General features: G+C 42.5%; 1 protein-coding gene across 1 annotated transcript in view; it reads left to right on the forward strand.

The window, feature by feature from the left end:
* Nucleotides 1–21,284, forward strand: part of LOC139304583 (piezo-type mechanosensitive ion channel component 2-like) — a 54,262-nt gene that overhangs the window by 4,585 nt on the left and 28,393 nt on the right. The window contains exons 2-25 of the mRNA XM_070928518.1: nt 2,403–2,498; nt 3,554–3,661; nt 3,839–3,881; nt 5,754–5,874; nt 7,421–7,625; nt 9,575–9,788; nt 10,659–10,806; nt 11,266–11,406; nt 11,543–11,657; nt 12,640–13,031; nt 13,425–13,530; nt 13,650–13,948; nt 14,356–14,504; nt 14,588–14,666; nt 14,769–14,863; nt 15,022–15,221; nt 15,309–15,466; nt 15,561–15,737; nt 16,355–16,468; nt 16,734–16,934; nt 17,013–17,217; nt 17,608–17,709; nt 18,570–18,747; nt 18,828–18,914. Of these exons, the coding sequence (XP_070784619.1) occupies nt 2,403–2,498; nt 3,554–3,661; nt 3,839–3,881; nt 5,754–5,874; nt 7,421–7,625; nt 9,575–9,788; nt 10,659–10,806; nt 11,266–11,406; nt 11,543–11,657; nt 12,640–13,031; nt 13,425–13,530; nt 13,650–13,948; nt 14,356–14,504; nt 14,588–14,666; nt 14,769–14,863; nt 15,022–15,221; nt 15,309–15,466; nt 15,561–15,737; nt 16,355–16,468; nt 16,734–16,934; nt 17,013–17,217; nt 17,608–17,709; nt 18,570–18,747; nt 18,828–18,914 (3,733 nt within the window). The remainder of the gene's footprint in view (nt 1–2,402; nt 2,499–3,553; nt 3,662–3,838; nt 3,882–5,753; nt 5,875–7,420; nt 7,626–9,574; nt 9,789–10,658; nt 10,807–11,265; nt 11,407–11,542; nt 11,658–12,639; nt 13,032–13,424; nt 13,531–13,649; nt 13,949–14,355; nt 14,505–14,587; nt 14,667–14,768; nt 14,864–15,021; nt 15,222–15,308; nt 15,467–15,560; nt 15,738–16,354; nt 16,469–16,733; nt 16,935–17,012; nt 17,218–17,607; nt 17,710–18,569; nt 18,748–18,827; nt 18,915–21,284) is intronic.

The raw sequence follows: 21,284 nt of genomic DNA on the forward strand, positions 1-21,284 counted from the left end.
CCAGCACAGTCTCCAGACTTAAACCCCATCGAGCTGGTTTGGGATGAACTGGACAGAAGAGTGAAAGCAAAGCAACCTACAAGTGCCACACATTTATGGGAACTTCTGCAACAGAGTTGGGAAGAACTTTCTGAAAAATATTTGATTTCCATTGTAGAAAGAATGCCACGAGTGTGTTCAGCTGTTATATCTGCCAATGGTGGCTACTTTGATGAGTCAAAAGTTTAGAATACATTTTGGTTTATAAATTGATTCCATGATTTCTTTTTTAACTTCAATTGTTTATTTGTTCTATGCTTTCATTTCAGAGTACAATGAGACATTAAACTGCATGATTTTCAATTAAAAACTGGAAAAATTAGGATGCTGTAAAACTTTTGACCGGTAGTGTACAGTCTGTGGTGGAGACGCGTCGGCCATCTTTATATACAGTCTGTGGTGGAGACGTGTCGGCCATCTTTATGGATCATGATGAAACCGTCTGTTGTACAGCTTCATGGGAACATGCTACCATGCTACCAAAGTCTTTAATGTTCAGTTTCAGAGTTTAGGCAGACAGCTTCCTCTTACACACAGACACACACACACACACCACACACTGTTTACAGCTCAGTGTGTGTGGACAGGAAGAGCGCCCCCCCCTGTTAAACCTCCCCTCCCCCCAACACACACAGATTGGTTCTCAGGTAACAACATCTGGCTGTGTGTGTGTGTGTGTTTGTGGTTAGCAGTGTGTCAACACACACACCTCCCCCTTTCCCTGGAATGTGAAGCAGCTTTAAAGGGAAATTCCACCTAAAAACTGGATTTAAGGCTCCACATTGATCTATCATGGGAGGTCCTGGAACATCTTGGAAAGTTTTGTAATATTCTGAGAACAGTCATATGCACTGGTTCTCTGCGTAAGAGTACTTCAGCCGCTAGTTTACTGCTAACAGTTTTATAGATTTTTGCCGTTTCCATACAGCTTTTCTAATGCAATATTTCAAAATGTGCATAAAAAAATCTTTATGGAAGCACGGTTAATGATAAACTGCTTCAAGTTGTTATAAGGTGGAGCAGCATGGATGGATGGAAGGCAGGGATATGTGAATGGGTTCTTCTGAATAAAACACATTTTGTCTGGTCAGCATTCAGTACAAACTTGAGATTCTGCAGAGAAGTCTGAAAACATCAAAGACAGATTGTAAACTTTAGTTTGAGTTGAAGAGGAGCCAAATACAGACAAGACTGTGTTATCTGCAGAAAGATGGATATTATAAGTCTGTGTTGGAGTGATAATATTGTTTATGTAGAGTGTATGTAGATCGTTTATCGCACATTTGTTTATAGACGATATCTTATTAAGTAAAGATTCTCGGTCCACAGTGGAGCTCTGATTGATGATTTGCACTAACAACAACAAATAAGAAATTATTATTTAGTGTAACATTGAACATATTCAGCAGTTAAGAACATTTGAAGGTATTTGTTGATAAAACAAATGAGCTGTTTCTCATCTGTGCAACTTAAATAAACACTTTAATGTCTTCTGTTATCTAATTTAGAGCTGAAACTATTAGTTTAAAGATGATTAATTTAATGAATCTATTAGTTAATTGACAGAAAATGAATCACAACTATTTGAATCTATTAATTGTTTAATAATTTTTCAAGCAAAAACTTCTGGTTCTCTGGTTCCACTTTCTCAGCTGTGAGAAGTGAGAAGTGTGAGAAGTGAGTTCAGGGGGTGTCTGGGGTCGTGTGCTGTGGTGAGTGATGACAGTCTCAATGAGGGCTGGGAGATTGGGAGTACGGAGACCAGTGATTTCATAGTGGAACAGTAGAGGAGGATTGGTTCTATGAGTGGAACAGTAGAGGAGCATCGGTACTATGAGTGGAACAGTAGAATTGGTTCTATGAGTGGAACAGTAGAGGAGGATCCGGTTCTATGAGTGGAACAGTAGAGGAGGATCGGTTCTATGAGTGGAACAGTAGAGGAGCATCGGTTCTATGAGTGGAATAGTAGAGGAGGATCGGTTCTATGAGTGGAACAGTAGAGAAGCATCGGTTCTATGAGTGGAACAGTAGAATTGGTTCTATGAGTGGGACAGTAGAGGTGGGTCGGTTCTATGAGTGGAACAGTAGAGGAGGATCGGTTCTATAAGTGGAACAGTAGAATTGGTTCTATGAGTGGGACAGTAGAGGAGGATCTGTTCTATGAGTGGAACAGTAGAATTGGTTATATGAGTGAAACAGTAGAATTGGTTCTATGAGTGGAAGCGTAGAGCAAGATCAGTTCTATGATGATCAGCTTCTGTCATGTGATATTGATTATTTTCCAGGTTTGTATCTCTCTGATGGATCTGTGTATTGATGAATTGATTGACTGATTGATGATGTATTGATTAATGTGTTCACAGCTTGTGTATTGCGGTATAATGGATTCTCTCTGGTCTACATCCTCCTCCTGCTGCTGCTACCACTGCTGCCTGAACCGTCCACCTCCTCCACCTCAGGTACCAATACTGATCAATACTTATCAATCCTGATCAATAGTGCTGCCTGACCACTCCACCTCAGGTACCACGAGAGGCTCCAGTGTGTCTCAGTGCCAGTACGTAACCTTTGGCCACGTTTAATATGAATATCCGACACTGAAACATTGCGTATATATGACAGAAAATAACGTATTAATACATTTAATACAACAATCTGTGAAATAAAAAGTGAAGACAGAAGCTTTGTTTGAGGGATGACATCATCACAATAACACAATAATGTAATTTAGTGATGATGTCATACCTGCTGTGGACTGACACGCACAGTGATATCATTAACACCAGGAAATAGACAAGACCCAACCTGTCTGTGTGTGAGTATGTGTTACAGTGTGTGTGGAGGGATAATCTCTCTGCTGCCTGAGGCTCTCTCTCTCTCTCACACACACACACACACACACACACACACACACAGCAGGTCTCAGGTGATGACAGGATGTGAGTTGTTTCCTGAAGGATCTTCCTGAGGAAACAGAGGACAGAGTTTCGACAGGAAATGTGATGACTTACCGTGTGACATCACTTCCTGTGTTCTCCTGTTTGTGTCGTTTTTCTAAATGTGGAGGACACCAAACAATCACATGTTCATAAGAGTATAAGTACAGATGTTTATGAGTTTATATCAGTATAAGTATACTTGATTATGAGTTTATATCAGTATAATAGTACACGTGTTTATGAGTTTATTTGTGCATAAGTACACATGTTTATATGAGTATAAGTGAGTGAAATACATTGAAGTGAGCCTTCTCTGCTGATACAATTGTGTCTCCAGATCTTATTCATTTATTTCCTTTTTTAAATATTTTCATAACTAACAGGAAGTACAGACAAAACTACCAAAATAACTGCGATGGAAACCTGCCGGTGTGACTGAAAGCAAGTGAATTACCTGTGATGCTACGTATCACTGAGGAACAGCTTTGTTTGTCTTTTTCCATGTTAACATCACTTCCTGTCTGCTAGTTTTTCAAATTAAAGTCAGGTTAAAACAGTGTTGTGTTTGTGTCCAGGTAACACATGTCGCTGTGTGACGGCGGTGTGTGTCTCCAGTTTCCTCTTCCTGTTACTGCAGTCCTTCTTCCAGCTGACCACTGCAACACTGCAGCCTGAGTTCAACTGTAAGATACACCTGTCTGTCTATCCACATCGTCTGTCTGACTACCTGTCTTTCACTACATCTGTCTGTCTGTTTACATATCTGTCAGTTCACTTGTCTGTCTACCTGTTTGTCTCTACATCTGTCTGTGTATACACCTGTCTGTGTGTGTATTGATGTGTTATCTGTCTGTCTGCAGGTACGTCGTGGCAGAAAGCTCTTGCTCAGCTCGGCCTGGTAAGGTAAGAATGACATCATGTGTCCACCTGTTTACTGTCAGACAGGCAGAAAGACAGATAGACAGACAGACAGACAGACGGACAGACAGGCAGGCAGACAGACAGATAGACAAGTAGACAGACAGGCAGACAGACAGGCAGATAGACAGACAGGCGTTACACTGAATTACATTACAGCTGCAGTTCATTCTGATGTCTTTCTCTGAGTAACTCATCTAAATGTTTCATATGTAACAGTCGATCTGTGCATCATCCATATTTACTAGATTAAAAAGTTATTTTATCTCACCAAAGTTCACAATAATTCAGACGACACAGTGAACAAATCTACTTCTTTTCTTCAAGACTGACTAACTGGTTTCAGACCAGTAAGATTTAAATCACCAGATCTCAGCTGAGCTAACCCTAACCCTAACCCAAGATCTTTTTAGATAAATTATAAACATCATTTCACACACAATTCACACTTAATCATCCTCAATGTTCACAGTTTTAGTCCAGTCCCGTTGGTTGAAGACTACAAGTTAGAAACTGAAAACAATCTGTTGGTGTGGAGTTAGAAAGAAGTGAGCTGACCAGAGATCTGTAGTTACTGCTCATCTCTGCTGCAGGCTACATTAGCTGCTACTAGCATAACACACCACAATCTATCACACAACTGTCAGAGGTAGAGTTGTATTGTAGGTAATGTAGGTGGCAGGTTTTGACAAAGAAGAATGTGCGGAAGAAAAAAAACTGATATCTCTGGTTCTGCTGCATCGATTCTGATCCTTTTTAAAAAACTGTCCATCATGAGTCTTACAGGAGTCACATGATCAGTCTGTGGAGGAGTCATTTAAAGGTTTCTGAGCATTTTTGTTACTGTTTCTAAATCTTTTATAAAGTGTATCTGAGATGTTTCTAGCTTTTCTTTAATGTGACTGAAGCTTTTCTGGATATTTTTTAATGCTATTGAAACATTTGTGTTCATTGATTAGAACAGATTTTCTTCTTTTCATAAAATTATTTGGATCGAGAGACTTTCTGACGTCTGAACTCAAATTTTAAATAATTAAAAATCATTATCTAACTGCAGACTGTCACTGTGGTCACATGACTCTTCAACCTAAACAGCTGTTCTTCTCTGTCAACACTAAAATGTTTTCATAACAACCAGGAAGTACAGACAAAACTACCAAAATAAGAGCCACGTTATTGCACGTAACGGTCTGTCCCGTGTGTGTGTGTGTGTGTGTGTGTGTGTGTGTGTGTGTGTGTGTGTGTGTGTGTGTGTGTGTGTGTCTGTATGTCTGTGTCTGTGTGTCTGTGTGTCTGTGTGCACGTGTCAGCAGTAGGAGGCTCAGACAGTAGTCTCTCTGTCTGGACTACACAGCTCTGCAAACACCGACACACACAATAACACACACACACAGGAGCTCCTGAACCTTTATGATCAGAAATCCTGCAGAGAGTCTGAACCTGAATCTGAGGTTCTGAGAAAAGAAGTTTGTTTCTTTGTTCTGAATGTAAGAAGAATGTTGAAAACATTTTTTATTCCATTTATTTATTTAGTTCTTATTTTATTATTGTTCCTTTTTACTTTATGAATTTATTTTAATTTTTTATTTTAGGTATTTTATTGAAATGTTTTTGGATATTTGGATTTGTTATGATATTAATTGTCATTTATTTATTATTAATAATTTATTTCATAATTTTTTTGTCATCATTGTTTTTATATTTATAATATTTGATATATTTGTAATAAATGTTTCACTCTGATGCTGAAAGATTCATCATTCTCTAAAAACAGTAAAGAAAAAATAACTTCTATTAAATTACTAAAGAATCAGTGTGACTAATCATGAACACAAACTGTCTGTCTGTCTGCGTCAGTCTGACAGGAAGTGATGCGGGCTCGGCAGTGAGACAGGTATTTCCAGATGTTGCCGTGCTGGTCGTTGGTTTGCTGACCTGGAGGCTGATTGTGAGACTGAACGCCGACACGCACACACAGGTAACACACACACACACACACACACACACTAATGAAGCAGGTGTAACCTTGTTAAGTCGTCTCCTCTTGTTTCTTAACAAGGTTTCCTGTCTATTAGTGTGTAACTCAGTAAGCTATTTATTAAGTGTAACCTCGTTAAGTGACTGCATCAAGACACACACACACACACATACTCTCTCACACACACACACACACACACACACACACACACACACACACACACACAGTGACACACACTCATGGTATAATGATTAGGTTTCAGGTCCAATCAGTTTATTGCTCGTCCTGTTGGAGTCTGTTTGTTAACATGAAACCAGACCAGCAGACAGCAGCAGTGACGGACCATCAGGACACCACTCCTCATCCTCCTCTTCACTATTACTCTAATAAACCAGTTTGTCCAGCTGGAGGACAATGATGTCCACAAGCGGACAAACAGAAACACCACCAGTGGAAATAAACCTTTTCCAGTCATGAAGTTTGGAACATATCTGTCTTAATTTATTTGTTAAAGACTTTTACATTAAAGTTCCTCACATCTTCATTCAGGTACAACAACATTTCTCAGCATTGAGAAAGTGAGAGAACAGTGGTGAGTTAAAAATGTGATATGAAGGAAGAAGAGTGTTTTCTCTCAGGCTGCATCACTCACGGATTTAAAACTTATTTTGCTTTAATTAAATTAAAGCTTTGATTAAAGACCATCTCCTCTTTTTCTCACAGTGAATCCACTGATACATTTTCATACCAGTTTGATCATCGAACTTTATTGCAGAGTAAATTCAGCTTCCTGTTTTATAATATCTGGCCATTAATGACAGGATGTTCAGTTGGTTCAGTTTAATTCCTGGCATGGACTGACATGAAACTTTAAGTAAAGATTGTTGGTCAGATTATTACTGGGGCTGTTAGAGTGTTTTTAACCTCTTGTTCTCCAGTCGCAGCGACTGGAAAAATACATTTTATAAACTGATCTGAGAACAACTTCAAACTGACTCTTTCACAGACAGTTTATTATAGGTGTGATTTCCTTTGATTGAGATAATAAATGTATTACAGTGATGTTACAAGGTCTGCAGCCTGTTAATGTGACATCATTCAGTTCAGACTGTTGTGTTGAAGATGAAACAGAAATGTTTCAGGTTGACATCACTTTTAGGCGGCATTCAGACCAAACGCGGCATTGTGGTGAAAATGCCAGTCCTTCCATTCATTTTGAATGAGGGTAGTGAGTGTAGGCTACAGCAGTGGTAAATGTGGGGGGTTCGCAAAAAAACGCAGCACTGCTGCAGCGAAAAGTTAAAACGGATTCAGCTTTTGGAGAAATGCAACCAATCAGACCAGAAGACGGCCACACCCTGTTCACAACATGACGTCATACAAATGGGCCATGTAGTGTCACTCCCACACCGCCACACATTACCGCAACATAATTTAATTACCGCAACCACCGGATTTGGTCTGAATGCAGCCTTATATAAACTTATAACTTAGATATAATAATATTAATAATAATAATATTTTTCAGCCTCAGCAGGAGATACAGCAGCAGCAGGAGGAGGAGCAGCAGGAGGACCTGATGTTTGAGGAGGACTCTGTGCTCAGACAGGGGGAAGACGAGGAGGAGGAAGGCAGCAGAAACAGGGTTCTGGTTGAACTGGAGTTACTGGTTTGTAAAACCAGGCAGATGGTGGGAAACATGACAACAACTGGAGGGAAAGTCCTGCTGACAGCTCTACTGGGACTCACAGGTAAGAAAACTGACAGGTAACAGGTAGATCCAGTGGAATTCTTTCAGATAACCATGTATTCTGCACTACTTTTCTGGGTTTGGGTTGTGGTGGCAGCAGGCTACGTAAGCATGTCCTCAGTGCCTCCTGGAGGATCCTGAGGTGTTCCCAGACCAGATATGATATATAATCACCCCAACCCCGAGGTCTCCTCTTCCCAGTTAGACATGCCCGGAATACCTCCACAGGAAGGGTTAGGTGTCCGAATCAGATGCTGAACCACCTCAGCTGACTCCTTTCAACATGAAGGAGTAGTGGTTCTCCACTGAGCTCCTCATCTTGTCTCTCAGGCCAGTGTGGTGAGACAGAGGAGTAGCCAACACAGAAGACTATGGCAAAACAACACAGGCTCGTCTGGCAAAAAAGTTGAACCTGTCTTAACTTATTCTGCAACCCTAACCCTTACCCGTCATCGGCCAGGGCACTGCATTGGCCATTCAAAGTGTGGACATCCCTGGTGGATGACCTTGTGACGTGAGTATTTCTACTGTTTACCTCACAATCGTTGTGATGAAAAGATTCAGTAATTTCTGCCGTGATCATTTTCCAGAGTAGTAAAATCCTGTCTCACAGTATTGTAAACCTCTGTGAAGCATTTTGCCATCTGATAAGCTTTTACATTCACAAATCTGTTACTCAAACTGGACCTCCTTGTCTTGCTAGGCAACATGCACGTCTGAATGTCAAGAGTCAAGACACATTGTCAAGGAAACTAATTTCAGCTACTTGGATCCACCATCTCATTCTTTCAAGTCACTACCCAGAGACCAGGACCACAGCTGAGGACTGGAACAGAGATCCACTGGTGAATCCAGAGCTTCACCTTCAGGATCAGCTCCCTCTGAACCACCACAGTTTGATACACAGTCTGAGTCCACATCACTGCTGACTCTATTGATCTCACCTCCATCTGACCCCCACTGGTGAACAAAACCCTGAGATACACTTCACTTGGGGCAGTCACTCACTCCACCCTGAAGGGAACAATTAACTGTTTTCCAGCAGAGTACCATGACCTCAGACTGGGAGGAGCTGACTCTCATCCTGCTGCTTCACACTGCTGTAAACTCTCCCAGTGCTCACTGGAAGTGACAGTCTGATGAAACCAACAGAACCACATCATCTGCAAAGAGCAGAGATACAATCCTGAGGTCTCTGTACAGACACTCTCCACACCTCAACTGCAGCTTCATATTCTGTTCATGAAAATCACAAATTGAATCTGTGACAGGAACAACCCTGAAGAGGTCCTGAGGTTCAACAGAGGTTCCACAGACAGAAGCTTTCTCAGGGAGGCTGAGCAGTGTGATACCCTGATAGTTGGAGCTCACCCTTCGGTCCTCATTAAATGTCCTGAACCTCATTAAATGTCCTGAACCTAACTAAACGTCCTGAACCTCGTGAAGTGACCTGAAGCTCATAAAAAGTCCTGAACCTTGTGAAGTGTCCTGAAGCTCATTAAATGTCCTGAATCTCGTGAAGTGTCCTTAAGCTCATTAAATGTCCTGAACCTCGTGAAGTGTCCTGAACCTCATTAAATGTCCTGAACCTCGTGAAGTATCCTGAACCTCATTAAATGTCCTGAACCTCGTGAAGTATCCTGAACCTCATTAAATGCCCTGAACCTCGTGAAGTGTCCTGAACCTCATGACGTGTCCTGAACCTCATGAAGTGTCCTGAACCTCATTAAATGTCCTGAACCTTATGAAGTGTCCTGAACCTCATGAAGTGTCCTGAACCTCATTAAATGTCCTGAACCTCATGAAGTGTCCTGAACCTCTGTTTGGATGTTGGTTCTACTGGACCAGGTCTGGGTCAGATAGACCTGAAAGAGGAGGTGCTACTTGTTGAAGAGAAGCTAATCTCTCTCTTCTCCTCCCCTCTCCTCCTCCTCTCCTCTCCCTCTCCAGGTATCATCTTCCCCTCTCTCTCCTCCCTCCTCTACCTCCTCTGTTTCCAGGTGTTGTGTACCTGGTGGGCATGGTCAGGCCAGGTCCCACCCCTCCTCTTCAGGTGTGTGTCTGTGATGTCACTGTTCTACTCCTCCTCCCACTTCCTGCTCCTCTATTGCTACCAGCTGCCCTCACTGCAGGAGGCCTGGCCTCCCAACCACACCTCTGCCAGGTAACACACCATAACCTAACACAACAGGTAGAGAAGGAAAGGAGGATGTAGCGAAGGGGAGAAGGAAAGGAGGAGGTAGGGAAGGAAAGGAGGAGGTAAAGAAGGAAACTAGGAGGTAGAGAAGGAGAGGATAATAGATGTAGAGAAAGGAGTGAACAGCAGAGGAGGAGACGGTTGGGTGAGTTTGAGGCTTGAGAATTATAATTACAGGTTCGTGTAAACATAGACTCTTTTCATAACATGTAAACCAACAGTTTGTGTTTGATGTTAGGAAACAGCAGATCTGGGGTCAGTTATCATTGTGATTCTGCTGTTCCCTGCTGGTTCTCTCATTGTATCTCAGCCAGTTTCTGCTGAAGTTGCACTGAATGACAACAGGGTAAATCACACAGTGGTACTGATAACTGATGGACATATTGAGTTTCTATTCCAAAATTAAATTAGGCTACCGAGCGCATCAGCTCTTTTCTGTGTTAAAAACAGGATTTGGTCTTTGGTAGTTTAGTAGTTCGATAGTTTGGTGATTCTGATATGAACTGATAACATCATACAGAATAATCTAAATCCTTATAATGAAGTGTGTCCTTTATAACGACATGGAGTAGGACCCCCTCTTGTCTGTTAGACATGTCCTGTTTGTATATAAGTATGTGGCGGTATGTACTGTATGTACATATACACAGTAGGATGTATGCTGTACCGGGTACATTGGTTATTTTAATGTTCTTCTTTTGTTGTTCTACTGGTCCACTGGTTCAGGAGATGGCAGGATCCTCCACTTGTAAATGTCTGTTAATGTGTCGGTGGATTGTACTGCCTCCTAATATGATTATTGGTTTATTGATTGATTGATTGATTGATTCTCTGCAGTGTGTTTGGTCTGGTCTCAGTGGTTTCGGTGGACTGTGCTGCCCCCTGGAGGCTGCAGGTGAACTCTGAGCTCAGCTGGTTTCACTTCAGCAGTCCTCTGATGCTGCTGCTGCTCTACAACACTGTGGCCAGTCTGTGGAGGAACCAGGTGATGTCACTCACCACATGATGACATCATACAGCAAGATGACAACATACAATGACATCATACAACATGTTAAAATGATATCTCTGCACACATGATGTCAGCATACAACAGTTATAATGTCCAGTCATGATGTCTCATTACTTCACATGGTGTCACTGCACGATGTCATGATTTAACAGTTATGAAAAGAAGGAAACAAGGAGGCAGAAAAGGAAGCTAGGAGGTAGAGAAGGAAACAAGGAGGGATAGAAAGAAACATGTGACGTGACATTACACACATTCAATTGGGATATCTGCATTTTTGTGCACAACACCTGTGATGTCACTGTATGATGTCATGACTTACTGAGCAGATATACAAATGTTTTCCTGATGATGTCCTCAGCTCCTCTGGCTTGACGGGTTCCTGATTCTTCAATCTTTCACACCCCGCCCCCCATCACCTGGCGGGGTGTAAAGATTGCAGAATCAGCAGTCAGCGGGAGCTGTGACATCATCACCGCCACCAGCAACCTGAGTGATGAGGTCAGCAGTGACATCACAGCGGAGAGGCGGAGAGAGCTGTGGAGGAGAGCTCATGATCGTCCCGAGTGCAGAGACGTATGGAAACACAAAATTTCCTGTTGTCATCTCGGAATATTATTATTATATATTTTAATTAAATGCATTATTTATTTTAATATTGTAGTTTACATCAGTGGTGACTGTATTGGTCACTAAACCTGTCTGTCTTTAGACGGTGGTGTCATCGGCCAATGACAGTCCCTCTGACTCTTTTGCCCCGCCCACCCAGAGTACAGCCTTGGGATTGGATGTTAACTCCACGCCTCACTACTCTCTCAGCCAATCAGGTGAGTTTGTGGTTTGAATCCCACCAGAACAGAGCTTCAATCTGAATGACCTGAAGAGGTCCTCAATGGAATTTATTTCAGTTCAATTCAGTGTTATTTATATAGCGCCAAATCACAACAAACGTCATCTCATGACACTTTACAAATAGAGCAGGTCTAGACCGACTCTTTATAATGTTATTACAGAGACCAACAGTTCCCTCCATGAGAAGCACTATGGAGACAGAGAAAGAGAAAGAACTTCCTTTAAAGAGGCAGAAACCTCGAGCAAAACCTGATTCTAGGTGGACGAGAGAGAGAGAGAGACGTAGAGACACATTATAATTATAGCAGCTATAATTATAATAATAAGGGTATTATGACTGATAATAGTAGTTACAGCTGTAATAATAACTGAGATATGATTAATAATAGTAATAACAGCTTTAATAGTGACAGAACTATGACTAATAATAATAACTGTAGTGATGGGAGTCAGACGGGCCCATGGCAGCAGCAGCCAGGCGTACCAGGACCACGATCCACAGGAACCTGTGAGAAGAGAAAGCACAAAGAAACTCAAGGAAGATATAAAGTTAGTAACATGCATTGGAGGGACATGAATGTGTAAAGATGGAGAGGGAGAGGAGGAAAGCTCAGTGCATCATGGGAAGTCCCCCAGCAGTCTAGGGCTATAGCAGCATAACTAGGGGCTGGTCCAGGCAGGCCTGAGGGCGGCGAAACGGAAACCTGAAAATGATTACATTTGTTTCTTTAGTTTCTATTTGAACCTGCGTAGCTTTTCTAGCCTTTACGGCACTGGTTGGACATGTGTCCTGCTGCTGTGATGATGTCACAGTGCAGTCAGGTACAGGTGTGTTGAAGCTGACCTAATGTCTCTGTTACAAACTGATCGTCCTCCAAACTGCTAAATACACGTGTCTGTGGTAGTTGCACCACGTGACCCTGGTTCTATTCTGTTCTACTGTGTTTGATACTGCAGACACGTTGGAGACATGTGTTTTTGAAGGAGACGGATGGGAGGAGGAAGAGGAGGAGGATGAAGATGAGGTGAGGAGGAGTGAGGAGGGAGTCAGCGTTGCCTCCATGGCGTTCAGCTTCCTCCTCAAACAGAGTTACATCTGCGCTCTGATCGCCATGATGGCCTGGTCCATCACATACGTGTCCTGGCTGACATGTGTCCTGCTGCTGTGGTCATGTGTCCTGTGGATGATGCGAGAGCGTCGCCGGTACACGCTGATGTCATCGCCCTGGCTGGTTGCCTATGGCAACCTGCTGGTCATTCTGCAGTACGTCTACAGCTTCTCTTCCGTTCAGGAAGTTCCTGGGCTGTTCCCGAGAAAAGATGATCCCTGCAGGGAGCTTGCATCAAAGGTACTACTACTACTACTACTACTACTACTAGTACTGCTACTACCACTCATACTGATACTACTGTCACAGCCACTTATACTGCTACTACTACAAGTATTCTTACAACTGCTGTTCCCGAGAAAAGATGATTCCTGCAGGGAGCTCACATCAAAGGTATAACTACTACTACTACTACTACTCATATTCATACTACTGTTACGGCCACTTATACTGCTGCTACTACTACAAGTATTCTTACAACTACTGTTCCCGAGAAAAGATGATCCCTGCAGAGAGCTGAGTAGTGCAACTACTAGTGCTATTACTACAACTACTCCTACTATATGTACTTTTAGATGTACTACTTGTCTACTGCTGGTGTTGTTACTGCTAGGTTTTTGTTTGTTGTTGCAGTTGTTGTGTCTGTTGAGCTTCTGGCTGCTGCTGCGTCAGGCGCTGACCGAGAAGAGAGACAGACAGACAGACACACAACTGTCTACCATCACCGTCCACATGGAAGGTAAGACACCTGTCTCACTGACCAGTCACCTGTCTGTCTGATGGTCACCTATCTATTTAATATCTGATGATCACTGGTCTCATTGACTGATCACCTGGCTGTTGTTTTGTGTACTCCAGAGGAGCAGAGGGCAGATCAGGATCTGCAGGAGAAGAAGAAGAATGAGGTGTCGTACGAGGAGGTGCTGCTCCTGCAGAGAGGAAGAGGAGGAGTTAAGATGGAGGCTCTGGTTGCTGTGGTTACCAGGATGTTTGTTAAATACTGGATCTATGTCTGTGGAACGATGTTCTTCTTTGTTAGTTTTGAGGGAAAAATCGTCCTCTACAAAGTCATCTACATGGTCATGTTCCTCTGCTGCGTCGCCCTCTACCAGGTAATACTGCAAGTACTACAAGCACTGCTACTGTATCTACTGCTTGTACCTCTGTTGTGTCACCCTCTACCAGGTAATACTGCTGTAAGTACATTATGTTCTCATACTACATGTACTGTTGGTACTTCCATGGTAGACTGTAAACCTGGTCTCAAGTCAATTTAGAGTTTTGAAACTCTATCAGCTGTGACTTGATGTACTTTGAATCTTATACTACTTCTATTGCCATACTACTTTGAATCGTCTAATCCTGTATAAGAATTGTGGTGTTGGGCGTGGCTACTGGTTTGGATCACTTATTGGATGTTTGGAATGACGAGGCGTCAGATTGTTCTAGAAAACACAACAGAGGAGATTGATGAAGGTGATGTGACCTGATTTACAGCATCTACCTGACTGTCCATCTGTCCCTCTTCCTGTCTGTCGGGCTCTACCTGTTTGTCTCTCTGTAGTTGAACTATGAGCGTTGGCGTGCCTTGCTCAGGGGTTTCTGGGTAGCCGTGGTGGTTTACTCCATGCTTGTTCTCATCCTGGTGTACACCTTCCAGTTCCCCTCATCCCCCAACACCTGGAGCTACTACACTGGACTCAGCACTCACAGGTACACTCAGGTACACTCAGGTACACACAGATACACACTGTCTCAAATGTCTCTAATATCTCTATTGTGTCCTTGTCTTCCAGGTTGGAAGATGTTGGTTTGGAGAAGTTCTCAGTTCCTGTTCTCTTCACTAAGATCTTCGTCCCTGCTGCATTCCTATTGGTACTCACTCAGACACGTTCCTACAGAACATCAGACAGTTCAGTCCAGCATGTTCAATGTTATGATGTTTAGTAAAAGTTGACTCTAAGTGTTGCTCTGCAGATGTGTATCGTACACTTGCATTACTTCCACGAGCCGTTCTTGCAGCTGACTGACCTGAAGACTGTGGTGGACACACACAACAGCACCATCACCAGGTAACACACACACTCTGCAACACGTCCCCAGACCTCTGCTAGTCCTTGGGCCTCTGTAAATAGTCGTCAAAACTTTGCAGCTAGTCCTCAGACTATAACTAGAGCTGACTGTGGCTCAGCCATCCTTACCTGAAGGACATTTGATTGTCCTGCTGCAGGTTGGTCCACACTGACGGCAGCCTGTTCGACCTGTCGGTGGGTGGAGCTCCTCAGCTCCTCCTGGAGGAGGAGAACACAGGAGGACAGAGGGAGAGAGAGCAGGAGACAGAAGAGAAGTGGATAAAGGAGGAGGAAGAGGAGGAGGAGGAGGAGTACCCCTCCATGTTTGACAGGGAAATCCTGTCTGACCACATAACAGGTAAACACACTGCATCATCACGATCACACCTGTGACAGAATAGTTTAATCTCAAACAAGAAGCAGATTCCTGGTCTCTCCTCCTCAGTGCTGGTCTCCTGGAGGTTGGTGGTGGATCGTCTCTCTGTTTTGTTCCTGCGCCTCCTCCTGTCCCTGCAGCGCCTGCAAAACCTCCTCTGGTGGCTCCTGGAACTACACATTGTCAAAATCGTCTCCTCCTACATCATCTGGGTCTCTGTGAAGGAGGTCAGAGTCTGGTCTCTGATAGACTGTCTCCTTGATAGTCAGTTTGTCTGTTTTTCTGTCTGACGTGTCTGCTTGTCTGTCTCGCTCTCTGCAGGTGTGTGTATTTAACCTGCTGTTTGTGCTATATGTGGGCGTGGCTCTGCCCTGCAGGGCATGGCGCCCCCTGCTGTCAGGAGTCTGTACAGTTTGGATCTGTGTGGTGACTGTCTGTAAGATGCTGTACCAACTCAACGTTGTCCAGCCAAGCCGATACTCCTCCAACTGCACCATGGTAAGCATAGCAACAATATCACAAGTTTGTCTGTCTCGCCATCTGTCTAAACCAGCCAATCAGATACTCCTCCACTGTTATACCTGTCTGTCTGTCTGTCTCCAAGAGACAGTGGTATTCAAAGACTGACACTCTGGGCCCCCCCTCAGAAACAATTGAGACACACCTCCCACCATTGTCTACATTAAATGCAGCTGAATCAGCTGTTAGCAGCTCCTGTTTGCAGTGTACTCATGGATGTACAGACATCTATCACTGGATCACTGTGAGACTGAAGGAAACTTAAAAACATGATGACTCTCAGGCAAGTTCTGCATTTATAAAGAGCATCTTTTTTCTTTGATTTCTAAGTGGATTTGTGGAGGTTTATTCTGGATGGACATCAGAGATTAATGATATCCTCGGAAGTGTAAGTCACACTGAATGAGATCAATATGCTCATCATGTCTGTGTGTTCAGATTTGATGTGAGTTATGACTCGGAGAACAAGGAGGACACTAAGTGTTTCCCCTGGGGAGGCGCCTCACAGTTTGGAAACCTCTGATCTGAAACAACCGCACAGATACTCCTCCAACTGCTGTGTGGTAACAATAACATACCTGTCTGTCTCTCTGTAGCCAGGCAACTCCAGCACCGACCTGTCTCGCTCTGTTTTATACTCTGGTCCAGTTGACCCCGCCCAGTGGGTGGGGCTTCGTAAGGCGGACGGAAAACTGCTCGACTACCTGAGGGTGAGGAGTGATATCTCAGCCAATCTCTTTATCATGCTGTGCTGTAGCACTGTTAGCTCGGATAAGTTAGCATCAAGCTAATGTGTCTCTACCGTATATCCTGATGATGTTAGCTCTGATAACTTAGCATCAAGCTAACCCGTCTCTACAGTATAACTTGATGATGTTGGCTCCGATAACCGAGCATCATGCTAACCTGTCTCTACAGTATAACCTGATGATGTTAGCTCTGATAACTTAGCATCATGCTAACCTGTCTCTACAGTATAACCTGATGATGTTAGCACTGTTAGCCTTCGAGGTGACCATATATAGACACCAGGAGCTCTACCGTCTCCGCCGTAATAAAGTCCCGCCCCCCACCAGAACGCTGTTTCATGACATCACCAGGCGTCACCTGGACGACAGCGTGCTGAGCTGCGTTAAGTACTTCCTCAACTACTTCTTCTACAAGTTTGGACTGGAGGTGAGGCGCACACACATTAGCACAGCAACAAGCTAACCTCTTACTGATTAAAAACATTCCCAATCTCCACCTTCTCAGACCTGCTTCCTGTTGGCCGTGAACGTGATTGGTCAACGGATGGATCTGTTTGCTGTAGGCCAGGCCTTGGGCCTCATCATCATCTTATCTCAGCGCAGCAGGAAACGTATTGCCTCAGTGTGGCCCAAATACTGCTACTTCCTGTCAGGGCTTTTGTGTTTCCAGTACCTGCTGTGTATCGGATTCCCTCCTGCTTCCTGTAAAGGTACAAACTCACGTGAAGTTTAGAAACCATGTTAGCAAATTCATAAAGGCTTTTATACTGAAAAGATTAAAGGAGATGTTGGAAGTTGGATTTTCTTTTCTAATGGAGCTAGGCTAACATTTTCCCCCAGCTTCAAGACTTTGTGGTAAGCTAGACTAAATACATCCTAGACCTGTCTGTACACAGCGATGACACTGATTTCCGTCTTTGGGATTAAACCAGAAAACTGTGATTAAAGCCGATCATTCAGAGACCAGAATATATTTCGTAAAACACAAAACCTTTGTGAAATCTGAACATTCAGGAAAAACCTTAATATTGTTCATAAAACATAAATTGATGAAAAACCTGAAACTATTGTTAACAGAAGCAACTCTTTTATATTTTCAGATTATCCCTGGAGACCTCCGTCCTCCAACATGGACTCCAATGTGGTGAAGTGGCTCTTCCTCCCTGATCACTTGACACCACCCAACCCCCTCTTCCTCCTCTGTAAGATCATCATCGTTGTTTAAGAGATCATAAGTAAAATGCAGACAGTTTTTCAAACAGCCACATGAAGAGATATTTTGAGAACATCGCATATATTCTGATGTTCTCAAAATAACCCTAACCCCTCAAACTGTTCAACTCCTCCCTCTGAGTGTCACTGACACTCAGAAGAAAGAGACTGGAAATCTGGATCTACTTCACCTGTTCATATACTACCTCACTATTTATTCTTAAATGTTTAAGTGCAATACATATATAGTCATACACTTCAGTGCAATACATACATACATATATATATGTATACACATACATATACATTGTTATTGTATATGTATTTTTTTTACTTCATTGTTCACTTAAATACTGTAAATGTGTATATTTTTTATTTTCTATTTCTTATTTTTATATTTTGTACATACTTTTAGTTCTAAATTATGCTACTTTTTACTCTTGAATGGGAGCACCGGAACTGTACAATTTCCCCCCGGGGATCAATAAAGTATTTCTGATTCTGATTCTGATCTGATATATTTAACTAAACATTTTACTTTCTTACAGTATTAACTAATAATTCATCACTGCAGCTGGAACTGTTTTTATTTCACAGAACTGTACAAAACATTTTCAGGAGGAGTCTCAGAATCACAAAATTGATTAAATCACAAAATCTGGAAATCCATGTTTCTGGTTTTATAAAAAAGTTCTGTAAACCAGAACATTTGGGATTTGATCCAAAATATTTTGGAAAAAACCCAAATTCAGAATTAATTTGAAAATTGGAGATTAAACCTGAAAATGACAAACACACGTTTGCTGTTTATATTTCTTACAGTCCAGCTGTGTGTTTCCTGATCTTTCAGATGATTTCTTGCTCCTCCTGGGGGCCTCTCTGCAGCTTCAGGTGTTTGAGGAGGAGCTTCAGTCATCGGTTCAGATCCTCGCAGGAGACAACTGTGAGCTGGACGGAGATGATGGACAGGTCTCTGATCCAATCAATCGACTCCGTTTCAACACGGTCCCTGACTTCATGATGTGCAGGTAAACTTCGCCCACTGTCTACCTGTCTGTCTGCTTGTCTGTCTGTCTGTCTGTCTGACCTCTGACCTCTGTGTGTGCAGGTCTTACCTCGACATGATGAAGGTGATCATCTTCAGCTACATGTTCTGGTTCGTCCTCACCATCATCTTCATCACTGGGACAACCAGGTGAGTGGGCGGAGCCATGGGTACATGAATTATTGTTTCAAAGTAAAGGTGCTCAGTGCTCCTCAAATCAGAACCACAGATTCCAGATTTAAAGAGCAAAATGTTTGTTACACCTGACTTCTTTGTCACAGATAAAGATTTTAGATTAAGATAAGATGTTTTTCATGAAAACCTAAATCATTTGATTAAACTGGGAAATTTGAGATCATAACCTTACATTTTTTGTCAGGATTAAATGTACTTAATAATAATACAATAATATAATAAAAACTCAACACTTTCTGGTAACGATGAAATTTGAGAACATTTTAGAAGAACTGAAAGATGTATCGTAAAACATGGAAATTCTGGGTTAAACTAAAAACTTTTAATCGCAAAATTTGAAACACACAATTTCTCCAATCCAAAATTTTGTTTAATCCAAAATTCTTTGCAAAATCAACAAATTTAGAATGAATCCCCCAAATTTGAGATTAAACACATATTTTTGTAAAACCCAAAAATGTATATTAACTTAATCAAACCCTGTAAATTTATGGATTCATTTAAAATGTTTTTCTTACCTGAAACTGAAAATAATTTTGGAGTTAACCCTTTGAAAAAACAAAACCTGAAAAGTCGGCACTAAATTGAAAACTTCTTGGTTATGACAAAATTTGAGATAAAGATAAAATATTTGGTAAAACCCTGAAAAGGTTGAAAAACATGTTGATTAAACCTGCAGATTCGAGACTATACCCTCAGATTTTTGTAAAATGTGTGTTTGATTTCAGACAATTGGGATTAATCCCCAAAATATGAGATTAAAAACAGACATTTTTGTAAAACCTCAAATTTGGCATTAAATTGCAAATTAGACATTAAAACAAATTTAAAAAAACTGGAAGAACCTTTAAATTCAGGAAAATATTTTAACTTTTGAATCAAATCCAAACAGTTGAAAATGAAAAACTGATTAAGATAAATCAAAGAACAGATGTCTGGTGGCTGGAAAAAGGCTAATCTATCTGGCTAAATACACTACTCAAAAAGAAAATTAAATGTTTAAAGTAAAACATTGAAATCACAGGCTGATCCAACTACACACTCTGGCCACATGAGGCCGGGCATTGTCCTGCACCAGGAGGAAGCCAGGGCCCACTGCACCAGTGTAAGGTCTGACAATGGCTCTGAGGATTTCCTCCCGGTACCTAACAGCAGTCATGGTACAGTTGGCTAGCATGTGGAGGGATGTGCGACCCTCCAAGGATATGCCTCCCCACACCATCACTGACTCACCGCCAAACCGGTCATGCTGCATGATGTTGCAGGCAGCATAACGTTCACCACGGCGTCTCCAGACTCTTTCACGTCTGTCACATGTGCTCAGTGTGAACCTCATCTGTGAAGAGAATGGGGCGCCAATGGCGGACCTGCCAATTCTGGTGTTCTCTGGCGAATGCCAATTGAGCTGCACGGTGCTGGGCTGTGAGCACAGGTCCCACTAGAGGACGTCGGGCCCTCATGCCACCCTCATGGAGTCTGTTTCTGACAGTTTGGTCAAAAACATGCACACCAGTAGCCCGCTGGAGGTCATTTTGTAGGGCTCTGGCAGTGCTCCTCCTGTTCCTCCTCGCACAAAGGTGCAGATACCGGTCCTGCTGCTGGGTTGATGCCCTTCTACAACCCTGTCCAGCTCTCCTCGTGTAACGGCCCGTCTCCTGGTATCTCCTCCGTGCTCTTGAGACTGTGCTGGGAGACACAGCAAACCGTCTTGCAACAACACGTATGGATGTGCCATCCTGGAGGAGCTGGACTACCCGTGCAACCTGAATGGGCTGCAGGTACCGCCTCATGCTACCAGTACTGACAAGGACACTAGCAAAACGCTAAACTGGAGAGGAATCAGTCAGGAAGGATAAGCATAGAGCAATTGTCTGTGGCCACCACCTGCAAAACCATTCCCTTTTTGGGTGTTGTCTTGCTGTTGCTTCTCCAGTGCACCTGTTGTCAATTTCATTTGCATCAAAACAGGTGAAATTGATTCACAATCGCTTATACTTCCTACCTGGACAGATTGATAGCCCTGAAGTTTAATTGCCTTGTTGATATACTGTGATGATGAAGTGTTCCCTTAATTTCTTTGAGCAGTGTAGCATGATAACATTGATGCTAGTATAAAGACAGTCTAGACCTGCTCTATGAAAGGTTCCTGCATAGGATCCAAAAGATTACTGTTACCTGGGGCTTCATTTCAATATGGCTGCTGTACCCTTTCAATCTTCCTTAAACCATTCATCAGCACACACACAAATACATGCATAGAATATACTGTGTGTGTGTGTGTGTGTGTATGTATGCATATATATATACATATATACACACACATAA

The sequence above is a fragment of the Enoplosus armatus genome, chromosome 21 (assembly GCF_043641665.1).
Source record: "Enoplosus armatus isolate fEnoArm2 chromosome 21, fEnoArm2.hap1, whole genome shotgun sequence".
Lineage (NCBI taxonomy): Eukaryota > Metazoa > Chordata > Actinopteri > Centrarchiformes > Enoplosidae > Enoplosus > Enoplosus armatus.